At 40.8% G+C, this 14,260-nt stretch overlaps 1 protein-coding gene across 1 annotated transcript in view; it reads left to right on the top strand.

Annotated features, from left to right (window-relative positions):
* The first annotated feature begins 1,317 nt into the window (after positions 1–1,317).
* LOC126394194 (serine/threonine-protein kinase N2-like) overlaps positions 1,318–14,260 on the top strand; it is a 35,913-nt gene continuing 22,970 nt past the window's right edge. Inside the window, exons 1-5 of the mRNA XM_050050885.1 lie at positions 1,318–2,308; positions 2,577–2,733; positions 6,849–7,000; positions 8,774–8,987; positions 9,764–9,892. Coding sequence (XP_049906842.1) covers positions 2,583–2,733; positions 6,849–7,000; positions 8,774–8,987; positions 9,764–9,892 — 646 coding nt within the window. The 5' untranslated portion in view covers positions 1,318–2,308; positions 2,577–2,582. The remainder of the gene's footprint in view (positions 2,309–2,576; positions 2,734–6,848; positions 7,001–8,773; positions 8,988–9,763; positions 9,893–14,260) is intronic.

The following is a 14,260-nucleotide window of genomic DNA, read 5'->3' as shown; positions in this document are numbered from 1 at the left end:
TAATAAGTGCATAAGTAATAATAATCTAATGATATTTCATAGTATAAAAGGAACAGGGGACATTAATTTTACTTTCTCACATTTCATATTTTTTCAGATTAAGGCCTACTTTATCACATAAACACAATTCTGCACATTAAAATTACTTTTATTTTACTCTACTGATGTTTTTTGGCACATGCATGTGCAAAGTAATCAACTTCTACAAGAACTATGAGCCATAAGATTATACATCAGTTTATCACCAGATAAATTCATAATAAAAAAATGTATTAGTCAGTAGTTCAAAATGAGCTCCACCTTAACCAGCTACAACAGTAAAGTCCTGCTGTCATTGCTTTTGCATTAATGCAAGTCATAGTACATAAGTAATCATACTCTCATGATATAGTATAACAGGGACATTCATTTTTCTTTACTAAAATGTGTCATATTTACAAAAAAAAGGTTTATATTATAAATTGAGGCATTCTTCATTATGTAAACACACAAGTCTGCACATTAAAACTAGGTTGTTGTTTTTTTAACTATTTTATTTTATTTTTACTCTGCTGACATTTTTTAGTACATGGATCTGCCTGATTTTACCATGTTGCCAGTGCAAAGTAAATCACATAAAATCATAAAATATTCAAAATGGTCTTCATCATTTACTGTGTCCCTGAAGTCATTTCCCACCCAGATAGTTTGTAGTTTCTCACATTAGATAAGACTACAAACTGAGCTCCACCTCAACCAACGACAACAGTAAAGTCCTGCTTTCACATGAATGCAATTAATACGTGCATCAGTTATAATAATCTAATGATGTAATATATCATTGTGTAACAGAAACATGGGACATTGATTTTAAGAGAGCCCCCTCAACCAACCACAACAGTAAAATCCTGCTTTTACTACTTTCACATTTATGCAATTAATAATTGTAATGATAATCTAATAATATAATAGAATATTTATAATATACTCAGCATACTGCAGCATATTTAAAATCACAATAATATTGTGCTGTGACTTCAGTATTGTGATAATGTTGTATACATATACATACATATATATATATATATATATATGTATGTATGTATGTATGTATGTATGTATGTATAGTTTCTCGCCATACAAAATAATCAGCAGATTAATCCATGACATAAAAAACATAAATTCAAAATGAGCTCCAACTCAACCAGCTACAACAGAAAAATTCTGCCTTTACATTAATACATGAGTAATAATAATCTGATAATATAATATATCTTAACAGTCACAGTCTACTTTTAATACTTACATGACATTTTCATGATACATATAATTAAGTAACATTTTCAATGCAGAATTTTTTCACTTGTAACAGAGTGTTTTTACTGTGTGGTTTTAGAACTTTTATTTAGGATCTGAATACTTCCTCCACCACCGTGAGCAAGTATATTATTGGATTTCAATCAGTCAATCTGTCAACCTGAGCCCCCCCAATCTCTGTTTTCATTTGTCAGGGCTGCAGACGGCTGAGGACAACAACAACAACAACAGAGCTGTCATGTTTGCTGCAGACAAGAAGTCAGGGCTTGTGAACATCCACAGAGCTGTCAGTAAATCTAACTATACGTCCAGGATCATGTTCAGTACACCAGCAGCTGCTCCATCACTCCACACCCCCTGGATGTATGGTGACTACAATCAGTACGGCTATTAATGTCCCTCACACCTCCTTCTTGTCAGAGCAGGTTTAACACATCTCCTAAACACTGCATGCTGGCTGGTCTCTGCCTTGTCCCGAACAGAGCAGCAGCAGCAGCAGCTCTGTGGTGTCTTTTGGTTGGTGACAGCACAGGAACATGTGGTCATGCAGCGGCCAATGCCGAGCCTGGAGCAGGCGATCAGCACTGTCAGAGTAGCAGCAGCAGCAGCAGTAGCAGCAGTGCTGGCACCAGAGAGGAACTCCACCGTCCCCCCGCAGAAAGAAACCCCCCTAAAAGAGACAGAGACAGAGAGAGGGAGGGAGAGGGAGAGGGAGAGATTTGGTTACAGAGCAGAGGAGGATGAGGATGCAGTGGGAAGGGGATGTTGCAGAGGATGCTGCACGGAGGCAAACACAAACAGGACAAGCTGTGTGATCCAGGTCTCAAGATGTAGGAGCCGCATCAGAGGAGCCCTCAGTCAGAGTGTGTGTGAACGCACCATAACATCAGGGGACTTGTGTTTCAAGGATAGTGAAGGTGGAGAGGCGCAACCTGAGAAGACCTCCCCTCCACCTCCACAGAGGATGACAAATTAGTCCTTATTCAGCAAGGAGCAAGAGCATCACTCCGAGGTTAGTGAAGTGCAAAGTCATACTGTTTCCACCTGACATGTTCATGTCGTCCTCACTTGTCCCGTGTCTTCTTTGCCACTTGTTTTTGTCCAATATGGAAATGAGTTGTGTGTGCAGTCTCTGGTGGTTCCCTCATGTGGTGCCACTTGTTATGATAAATCATGGCTGTGTTCAGTCCTGTCCCAGCTGACCTGTCAGGAGGGGAAAAAAAGAAAAGCGTGGTGATGAAGTGTGGCTTGTTGTCTCTTGATGTGATGTCGTTATCCAGGATCAGATGTTGTCCACAGCTCAGCAGATGCTGCAGGATAGCCGCTCCAAGATCGAGCTGATCCGACTGCAGATTATCAAAGTCACCCAGGCTGGCAGCAGCAGCGGCGGCAGCGGTGGGGATGGTGGCGGAAACCCCAACAGCTCCACTCATGGAGGTCAGAGTCCTGGGCCATGACCCCTTTAGAGGGTCACAGAATGGCACTGGGGATGTCAGGAGGGGTGTTTCTTTATCAGAATTTGTTTTACTTTAGAGACATTCCTTTTGTTATGTAAAATTAGGGATGCTTACTGGTTACAGTAAGATTTTCCAAATTTGAGGAGTAAGCTGGCTCATTAAACCTGAAATCATTAGATAACAACATATTGGGATGATACAACTGTAATGCCATTTTTGCAAGAAAATTCGGCCTTTTATTCTCAAAACAATTGAACCATTACAACTATAATGGGGACTGAGGCTTGAAACTACAAGCCTCTGCACTGGTAAAGAAATCACTGAGACACTGATAGTGATAACCAATTCTATCATTCCCCGCAGATCATGTTTTATTTATTTATTTTTGCTACATGGCTGGAAAATATAGTTTATTGCGCTTAAAAATGACATTTCGTTGTCAGAGGTTAAAGTCCTCCTTTTGTTTTGGGGATCACATCTTACAGAGACGTTTGTTTTTTGGGGTCAGAGAGTTAAAAGAGTTGAAAGCTGCTTGGTAGAGTTAAAAGACAGATTTATGGGCGTAATACTTGCCTGAAATTACAGCTGTAAGGCCTAATTTTCACACTGTTATTGTTGATCTATCTCGAGCGCTTTTGCAAACATTGCCAGTATCGATAAAGAAGCAGTGTGAGGGAATAAAAGGATTTAGTGCCATCTAGTGGTGAGGATTGCAGATTGCAACCAGCTGAAACTTCTCCTTTGTACCAATCATGAACTCCCACGTAAATTTCCTTCAATGTTCATTGTTGAAGAGGTTTTTACTGGAAACCGAATTATCCACAGAGGTCTCTTCCTCTCCAAAACAAACAGACCAGGTGATTTAAACCGGTAAAAGCACTACATAAAGCAGTTTTAATAATCTGTGGTTTTTCTGGTACTGTTTGTAGTTTGCTAGTATGTGCTCACCTTTTTTCTCTTATAACTTAAGATCCAGACATTCAGGAGGTTTTTACTGGGAGCCCAATCATCTGCAGAGGTCTCTTCTTCTTCAAAACAAAAAGATCTGTTGATTTTAACCGGTAAAATCACTGAATAAGGCAGTTTCACGTTAAAGAATCAGCATTTTTCCGATGCGGCTCGTCATGGAGAGGCTGCTAACAACAGTGGCCAATGCCAAAATGCAAATGGTCCTATCTTGAGCCAGTTTTCCTTTTTTTGTTCAGGGCTATTCTAGAAACATGGCGGTGCAACGCAGCAATCTCTTTAGATGAGGACCCACTCCCTGTGTAGACATAGACGTCAGGTGGTTAGACACTAAAGAAAACATATTTATTATATTATATTTTTGCAGATACAGTCCCCTGAATCCTACACACTGGACCTTTAATCTTGTTTCTTTTCTTCTGATGCTACCCCAGATAATGTGGTTTAAAAATAGTTTGATTCAGTTCAATTAAAAGCAGTAATGTGTCCCAGAGCTTCCTGCCTTCCAAACATGTTGGAAAAAGCTGCAAAAAATGTACTATTTTGAGTTTCAGTTATGTTTTTCTGTTTTAAAGGTATTTCCTGTGGAAAAATTAGTTTTCTTTTCTGGTTTTAAAAAGGTCACGTTCAGTGATGCTGAGTAACTGTATATTGCCTGTTCAAACCTTCAGTTCCAACAGAGATATCAGCGCTGGTATCAAAAACCCATATTCGCTGAAGCGTGCTTCCTGCCAACTGTCGTCTTTGTAGGTGTTATTTGTATAATCCGGAAAGTGAAACCACTCTGAGAGCATTATTAGAGACAGAGAGTAAATGTGACATTTAACTCTGAACTGGAGATGTGTGCCATCTGAAAAACTCTGAAACTTACAAAATTATTAATGGCTCGAAAGAGTATGAAATATGAGACGATGAGCTCTGTCCCTCGTTTCCTTGGCTCATGTTTCCTTTCCCTGACCCCTGACCCCTTATTTCCTTTTATTGATTCTTTGTAATGTGGTGATCTGCAGGGAATTGAAGTCCTCTTTACTGTTACAGGAAGTTTGTTCACTGTGTATGCATCAGCTGATTGTTTTTAAAGAGACAGTTAAAAGGTCTTCAACAGGAGGTCCGCAGCCGCTAGGGCAGTGGCTCCCAACTGGTGGGTCGTGGTCCAAAAGTGGAATGGACCGTAAGTGACTCACAAACATGTCAAGTTTGTAAAAAACACATTTTATTTTTAAGTACAGTAAATTTCCAGCACGGAGCTTTTATTTTGAAGTACTGTTTCTTACTGTAGAGTTAACCGACGGCTCCTTAAAAGAGACAGCAAACTAGCTCGGTGACATGGCCAAATGCAAGTATGACGCTGAGTGTATTAAACTGTATGGACGTTGAACTAGTGACTCAGGAGAAATCTGGACCCTGCTGGACCAGTTGGGAACCACTGCGCGAGGGAGTCCTCAGTCCACGCAGCCAACAGGAAGTGTGCTGGGCTTTGAAGCCAATTTTTGTAGTGGCCAAACAGTGATACTGCAGTTTCTGGTGTGTGTCACATGATGCCAGCAGGCCCAAAAATTATTTTTCCCATTAATTTACATTGGGAAAGAGACAAAAGAAATCAGTGGATAAATATTTTTGAGCGTCAGAACCCCCGCTAAATATATTGTTTTAATATCAAGATTTGATCCATTCAGTCTGGTAACATTTGGAAAGTCCAGAGGAGCCACAAGATTAAATAATTTTATCCCCATTCAAGGTAGCGCAGTACTAAACCAGAAGTTAGCCGTTCAGCCGGCGAAAGTTAGACATTTGGCCGCACTCAGCCGTGCTTGGCCGTTCCCGGCTGACGTAAGTCTCTATTGCACATGCTCAATAGGCTGCACAGTGCAGAAGTGCAGAAAATTTAATATTTTTATATGCGGCAGATGAACCATTTTAGCTTGATGTGCCACTGAACAGCTCTCATTGGAATAAACGGGGCCTTGCTGTCAAGCACTCAACCGGAAGTCAGCCGTTCAGCCAGCAGAAGTTGGCTGCCCGGCTGCGCTCGGCTGTACTTGGCCGTGCTCAGTGACTCTAAGTCTGTTAGCTATGGGCCCAGTGATGTACGTAGAAGCAACACTGATCACCCGAGAAATCTCTTACTTTCAGCAACTTTCATTAAAATGAACGGGGTCCCACCTTCAATGCTGTGTCCAGGTCTTTTAATGCATCCATGGAGCCGCCGATTTATTGTTTGATAATTTAAGTTTTAATGTAATCTCTCAGTTTGTGGTGCTCAAAACACCAAAAATAAATTAGAAAATAAAATACATTTGAAAAACTCAACAGCAAGGTCTCTTTCCAGAAATCATGACCAAGCAAGTGCACACAATGCCTGAAATATAAACACGTTAACAGGACGCTGCAAATTCAAAATACAGATGCCAAAAGTAAACAGGTTCACATACATTTGTTCACAGATCTCATCTTTACGGAGGAAAAGTAACACATTTATAATCAAATTAGACATTAAATAATTGCTGTTTTTAGCAGCGGTACTGTGAAGTTTCACACCCTGTAAGCATATGCATATGAAATTAATGTTTTCCCCATATCCCATACAAATATTCAACATCCAGAAACCATTTAATAATGTTTACAGTCTAGAGAGTGTTAACTGGTGCAGATTCCCCACAGTAAACTGTTGCTGCAGGCTGGAGAAGCGATGATGAAATGGATCAAATGTTTAAAACTAGACATTTAGAAGTCGATATTTCCAAAGCCCCGAGCAGCAAGAATAAATAAAAAGGATTTTTTTTTTCAGAGCAAAATGCTTCACTTCATTTACAGTGCCTGCCTCCTTATATTAACTTAGCAACAGGTGAAGGCTTTTCCTCCCCAGTCGTTTTTATTTCACTTTTTAGAGCTTTCATACATTTCAGATAAGTGTCAGCTAAATGCCAGGAACATAAAATAATGTAATGTTAAGACCTTTGCTTGGAGCACGGTGACATTTTGGAGAAAAGGGGCTCACTTCAGTGTTATAAATATTGATTGCAGGAATGAAAAGAGGATCTATGAGAGTGCATCGCTCCTCTGAAGTGAATTCCTTCACGCTGAAATACTCCTCCTCTCTCTCTGCCTCCACTTTCCTCTTCCTCTCAGGCATCTCTCCGCTCGCCGTCAGTGCTGTGGATGCTCGTTTGGCAGAGCTGCAGCACTACATGCAGAGAGAGACAGACGCGTTGGTGCTGGCCAAGGATGTGGTGAAGCAGCTGGAGGGAATCTCATCGCTGGACCAGAAGGCACTGGCTGAGGTGGGGTTCTCAATCACTTTTATTTTAAGGCAGCTCAGGGGAGCCAGAGTACTGGGAAATAGATATGGGCTGGCAGTGGTGTAGTCAGGTGTGTGAAATCAGGGTTAATTATTGTGACCAAGTTTGGAAAATTGTATAAACTTTGACTATGACAGCTCATTTATTGTAAATGAATACTTGATTCTTTGTACTGTTAACTGCAGAATAACCTCCAGCTACAGAGAAAGGTGTCTAAAATTGGGTTTAAAGGACAGATTGGAGCTGATACTGTAACTCCGGCTTGTTTTCTTGTCGAAAACTTATTCAAGTATGTTTTTATTACTCTTTTAACTTATAGTCTTTTACAGCAGTTGGGCTACTCTCATAGAAACTAAAGAAAAAAGAAAGTATTAGTCTTTACAATAGCTACTGTGCGTCCATAATAGATATGACAGTAATATAAATAATAATACATGCATTCTTACACGCCAATGACAAATAAGAGTAAAGTAAATGAAATAACTAAAATGCTTAAAAAATTTGGTTTAGTTCAGGAGATGTCCCAGAAAAGGTACATTTCTTTCTTCTCTTTTTTCCTACTATTCTTTATTTAAGCGTTATTCTCTGGGTGGAAAAGTCTCTGAATCTGCCTTTAGATCATTTAAACTCTCCAAGTAAAACCAAACTGATGGTCAGCAGCTCTTAAAGATAGGGGAGTAACATGAAGAATATCTTTTTAAAGACACTAAGAGTCATGTAATGCTGCCTGCTGACTGTTTTCCCCGTGCATCCTGCAGAATCATAGGCGTAGAGTTTGGGGGGAATGCAGGGGACATGTCCCGCTCAATATCTAGAAGTTGTACATTTGTAGCTGAGGGTCAGCTGTGGCTCAGAGGCAGAGTGGGTCGTCTACCAATTGGAAGATCCAGTCTGCATGTCGAAGCATCCTTGGGCAAGATCCTGAACCCCACGTTGCTCACAATGGCTGCTCCATTGGTGTGTGAGAGTGTGTGAATGGGTACTGAGTAGCAAGTGGCACCATCGTTGATAGCCTCGGCCACCAGTGTGTGAATGGGTGAATGTGACATGTAATGTGAAAGTGCTTTGAGTGGTTGGAATACTAGAAGGGTGCTATACAAGTCCATTTACCATTTAACTAAGTAGTTGAGGACAATTTATTTTGATGAAATTAAAGACATTTCCACCATAAATTGATGCAGAAAAGGCAAAAAAATGGAGTGTTTGACACAAAAATTCCTGGGGAGAGGACCAGGGGAGTGTAGTGCTGTTTGTTTAAGTACCTATGAATCACTCATGACCCAACCTGTGTGTGGCAGTGTGATTTTTCTGCAGAGACTCTGCCTGTGTTTTCTTATTTTCTGTGTTTGGGACATACATGGGCTTTTTCAAAAGGAGGCGACCAAGTACCAGACTGAGCACCCGAGTCAGCACAGGACAAACACAAATATAGCAAGGTGAAATGCCAAGCAAGAGTCAATCTTGGGTTGGCTTTTGCTGTCATGTTCGCTGGCCAGCGTGTTTGCAAACAGCAACCAATAATCCTGCATCTGTAAAGGTTGATTTAAGACACAAAATGTGCCCTGACAATACAGTTTCATGTTGAGCCTTTGATCCTGGCACCTTCACCGTCTCAAAGGACCTAAAATCTGACATTATAATAACAGCAAAAATCTGGAAAACATGTTCATGAACTCTAACCATATCCCAAAATACCAAACAGCACTATGTTTAAGAAGACCAAACATAACAACACAATGTTTGTCTTCCCGTCAGGCTCAGTCCCGAGTGCAGGAGTCCTCCCAGAAGCTGGATCTTCTGCGGCTTTCTCTGGAGAAGTGCATGAAGGAAAAGAGCCAGGAGCCTCTACAAGAGCCTGAAGCGGGGATCGATCCTTCAGAGGGATCCTTGTCCCCCCACGAGTCCAGACCTGGATGTCCACTGTCCACCTCCCCGTCCATCTTCTCTATCAGACCTGCCTCCTTGACTGGTGCGAAGCATTGCAAATATTTAACATGCATATAAATAGATTTCTCTGCATGATTCATTTTCAGGCAGTTTGAGGATTGTCAGGTTCACAAGTCAAGTATTTTCTCTCATTTGCAGCCTGATTCGTAGGTTATTGATTTTTTAAAACCACATTTCTTCCTAAGAAAACGACTCCAAGTTGAATTTTTGCTGTATTTTTGATTTAAACAAGCAGCCATCCTCAGTCGTATCATGGACGGCCAGTGTTTGAACACGGTTTACCATACGGCTGACCTCTGGCAGAGGATAATCAGGACATGTAATCTGTTGGTTCTGGACGGTTCAGTTGTAAGCCAGTGTCTCTGTAGCTGCACAAGGCAAAAAAAAAAAGGCCTTTGATGATGTAACGAGGAGACAAATCCTGGAGTTGCTCTGTTGGCAGCGAATAATGAGAGCGAGGTCTCAGAGCGGTGAAAACACTCGGGGTGATTTTCTGCTCCACAGCTGTTAGCACTACAGTGAAATGAAGAAAATTAGGATGTGAGAGCTCCAGACAGCACTGATTAGAGGCTCCAGTCACAGAGATTTATTCATGCTGACAAATGAAAGGTTTTATTTTGAAACGCTGAGTTCATTTTGGTCAACAGCTTAAACTGAGATTCATTACCAGATACTGGAAACACATTATTTAGTAACAACAGAGTTTGTGTGTAGTTACTTTTGTAACTGATAGCAACACTCATTAAATCTAGTGTGTTCTTGTAAACTGAGAGTCAAATTTATTTATAATTTTTTCAGGCAAACTTGAAGTCAGACTTCTTGGATGTGAGAATTTACTGACACCTCGAATAAACCAAGAGCAGGAAAATCATCTGAGTGCAACTGAGGACGGCTCAGCTGCTGCTCACAAGACAGACGGAAACGTTGGTGAGTGGACATTTTGGATTTTTAAAACATTTAGTTTTGTTTTTACATTTTACTGATTTGCAGAGAGTTTAGCTTTTTTTCTCAGCTGTGTTTCCTACCGAAAACGCAGTAGGAGAGCAATATAAATAATAATACAGAAACATACAAAAGAAAGAGAAAAAAGCAACGCTTAATTTTACAGGTTTGTAATTTCTGAGTAACTATGTTCTGAAAAGAACAGTGGAATTTGGTATTTGGTAATTGGTACATTTCCAACTGACTGCAATTACTTTCTACAAGAAAAAATTTGAAATTTGTCTACAGGCAAGCCTGCAATACTATAAATTGTTATAATAATTTAATAACAATAAATAAATGAATATTTTAAATTTAGCCCTTTCCCTTAAATTGGTACCCTGGAAATCCAGAGTTCTCACGAGAGCACAATTTGAATTTGCTCAGCGAGTCACTCTGGCAATCAGTAATGATGCTCATTACCCATGCCGTTGGAGCCGAGCTGCACCAATCACATCGGTGTATCTGATATAGGCGGGCCAGAGGCGAGCTAAACAGATGACGACAGCGCTGCGACGACGAAGTCAGTAAACATTGCAAGATGGCTACGGATGAACACCAGTTGTTTGAAACGGCTTTGGCCGCTACAATGAACGAGTTAGACTTGGCTTTTTCTCTAAAAGAGGAACAGAAGACGGCGCTCGAGTCTTTCCTTTGCAAGAAGGATGTTTTTGCTGTTTTGCCAACCGGATACGGCAAGAGTCTAATCTACCAGTTAGCTCCACTGGTAGCTAAGCTCTGGATACGTTACCCCGTGTATTGTTCTGATTGGTCGTAGTGTTATCCAATTGCGTGCAGTGATATTTACAAATGCATGCCTGGTGCCGCCCCTCGAGTTGCGCCATTTTCATTACTCATAGCCAGACCCTAAACCTTTCGTTCTTTGAGGGGCAAGTAGCAGATGTCCCAGTTACCTCTGCAGCATTGTGTTGCAATCAAGTGTTGGAATGATTTGAAAAATTATTCCCCCGATCATATTACATGCCTCACCTGATCCATGTTCTTTGCTCTCGAGCACTCAGAACAATAAAATACAACATATCGTCTTTGTTACATCGATGTTGTTTCCACATTTCAACTTACAGAATCACCATGTGTGCAGCATGTGAAGGCACCTCTGGTCCAGGCTCATTCATTTAGTGCTTTTGCTGCACTACTAGGGTTGCAGCAATATACCAGTTTGAAGGTATACCTTGCCATAAAAGTTGACGGTTATCATACCACGTGTAGTGGCTATTTTTAGGCTGCATTGTTTTCGTCTTTGCCTTAATTCAATCTTAATAATGACAGGAGACTGCTTTACCCGTTGAGTCGGCTCGGCAGCAACGCCAACGAACGAACACGGTAAAACAACCGTATTGTAAAACTGAACAATTCACAGTAAAGGCTTCACTTCCTGTTTTTCACGTATGTACGGTAGCCACACAGGACCAATATAAAGATTTGCAGAGGTCAAAGTATACAGGAACAAAGTGACCTCACATATTTAACAACCTCGTCAACATTATACTGAAATATATTTCTCTCTGTATTGTAGCAACTCACACCATCTAACAATAAAACAAACGTTTGTTTATCTACGACATTGAAAAAAATGCAACTGGATGTTGAATCTCACCTTTATTTTAGTTATTTTTAAAGGAGAGATTTTTTTACTTCTCATTTTTAAAAAATGGTTTCAAGTTTCAGTTCTACTTATAAAACGTTTGTTTAACCAACAATAACTCTTCTGTTCTCTTTCCTTTAAAGGGAAATTTCAGTTTATTTCAACCCGTCTCCTATCGTCCTAAATTTGTTTCAAGTGACTAGTGACATAGAAATAATAGTTAGCATGTTAGCCGTTAGCCTAGATACAGCCATAGCGTCAGACCTGTTAAAACGTAAGTGAACGGGCATCCTTTCAAGTGCAAAGTTAGTCCACTAAACAAGCTTTTTCTCCACAAAGACCGCCTCATATCGTTAGGATAAATGTCAGAGAACATATAGAAAACGACATGTAAACGTGTTGTCTTACCTTACCGGTGTGCTGCCATGTTTGTTTACCATTTAGCTAAGGCTGCAACCGGTCCCATTCCTTGCAACAGAGGTATTCCTCTTCTGTGGGCAGCCATTCCATTCCTAACTTTGCACTTGAAAGGATGTCCGTTCAATTAAGTTTTAACAGGTCTGACGCTACGGCTGTATCTAGGCTAACGGCTAACATGCTAACTATTATTTCTATGTCACTAGTCACTTAAAACAAATTTAGGACGATAGGAGACGGGTTGAAATAAACTGAAATTTCCCTTTAAGGGTCGTTCTGACTGATAATAAGATGAATTCTGTAATAACGTGATACTGCGATATGTTCTGAGACAGTTATCGTACTGTGACACACCGTTGCAACCCTATGCACTACATTGCAACACGTTAAAAATTCATGAGCATTCAGATGTTCCACAGGCTGACTCGGTACATACTGTACACTAAAAAGAGTCCTTCAAAAAGACTGATTCGTTCATTGTTGCCCGTCGCTAATCTTACGGTCTTGATGAACGGACATTGCTCAGTTGTACAGAGCTATTTTTGTTGTTTTATCAACATTGATTTACACTTGTTGCAGATATTGAGCGCACCTTTCTAAAACTGAACCATGCTTGTTGTGAAGTATGAATACTTGTGTAAAGGTTAATCTAATATCAGCGTGCTTACTGCATTTTATGACGTTACATCCTCTGTCACGGATGTTTGAAGTCATCTCAAAAAGCCATTCGCTAAATGGCATGACATTTACTCGCTGGTTTCATAAAACTGAACAGAAAAGACAAACGACAAACAAGTATAAACTCGTTATAAGTTTGCAGATTTGGAAGCAGGAGAATCACTGTAGAGTTTTCCTGTGTGGCTCAGGGGGAAAAGCACGCCATTAAAAGGATTAAAGTTTCAGGTTTGGTTCCAGCTGTGGTGATCCACACTAATTTTATATTTAGCTGCCGCTCTTAAGATAATCCTTCATCCTTTATTAGTCCCACAGCGGGGAAATTTGCACTGTAACAGCAGCAGAGAGAGTAGAAGCATCAGCTGGATATAAAAACAAAGTTGTACTATCGACAATCAGTTTGCTCTCATCAGCTCTGTTTCCAGAGTTGGAGATGAGCTGGTGAACATATTGGAGCATTTAGCAGGTAAACAGAGACAGGTATTTCCCTCAGGAGCTGGTGGAGACCAAAAACAGAGCTAAAAGAAAGTGAATCTTGGTGCACATGACTTTTGACAGGATGATAATGTTGCTGTGTGTCTGCTGGATGCAGAAGTAGGTGGAAGTTGCTATAACTAACATGTTCATGAGATGATATGTCAGTCTGTCTACTTGTTGTGGAGTTTTTCTGCCCCCAGAAAAGCTAAATGAAGCTGCCAAATGCAGCTTTAAGTTCATTTAAATTACCTGTCCATACTCCCACAAGACTTTATCAACATGGAAACACCATTTTGCATCTTTGAACATTCTCAGATCTTTTATTGCACACATGAGATACCTGGTTGGACCCCCTTCTGCCTTCAGAACTGCCTTAATTCTTGGTGTCACAGATTCAACAAGGTGCTGGAAACATTCCTCAGAGATTTTGGTCCATATTGACATGATGACATCACACAGTTGCTGCAGATTTGTCGGCTGCACATCCATGATGAGAATCTCCCGTTCCAGCACATCCCAAAGGTGCTCTATTGGACTGAGATCTGGTGACTGTGGAGGCCATTGGAGTACAGTGAACTCATTGTCATGTTTGAGATGATGTGAGCTTTGTGACATGGTGCGTTATCCTGCTGGAAGTAGCCATCAGAAGATGGGTACACTGTGGTCATAAAGGGATGGACACGCTCAGCAACAATACTCAGGTAGGCTGTGGTGTTTAAACCATGCTCAGTTGGTACTAAGAAAATCTCCCCCACACCATTACACCACCAGCAGCAGCCTGAAGCGTTGATACAAGGCAGGATGGATCCATGCTTCCATCTGAATGTGGTTTTTCCAATCTTCTATTGTCCAGTTTTGGTGAGAAAACCCGTGTGAATTGTAGCCTCAGTTTCCTGTTGTTAGCTGACAGGAGTGGCACCTGGTGTGGTCTTCTGCTGCTGTAGCCCATCTGCTTCAAGGTTGGACAAGGTGTTGTTGCTTCAGAGATGGTCTTCTGCACACCTTGGTTGGAACCAGTGCTTATTTGACTTCCTGTTGCCTTTCTATCATCTTGAACCAGTCTGGCCATTCTCCTCTGACCTCTGGCATCAACAAGGCATTTTGGCTCACTGGATATTTTCTGTTTTTGGGACCATCCT

This window comes from Epinephelus moara, chromosome 8 (genome assembly GCF_006386435.1).
Source record: "Epinephelus moara isolate mb chromosome 8, YSFRI_EMoa_1.0, whole genome shotgun sequence".
Classification (NCBI taxonomy): Eukaryota; Metazoa; Chordata; class Actinopteri; order Perciformes; family Serranidae; genus Epinephelus; species Epinephelus moara.
The sequence above is the reverse complement of the archived record's forward strand: the minus strand, read 5'-3'. Positions and strand labels throughout refer to the sequence as shown.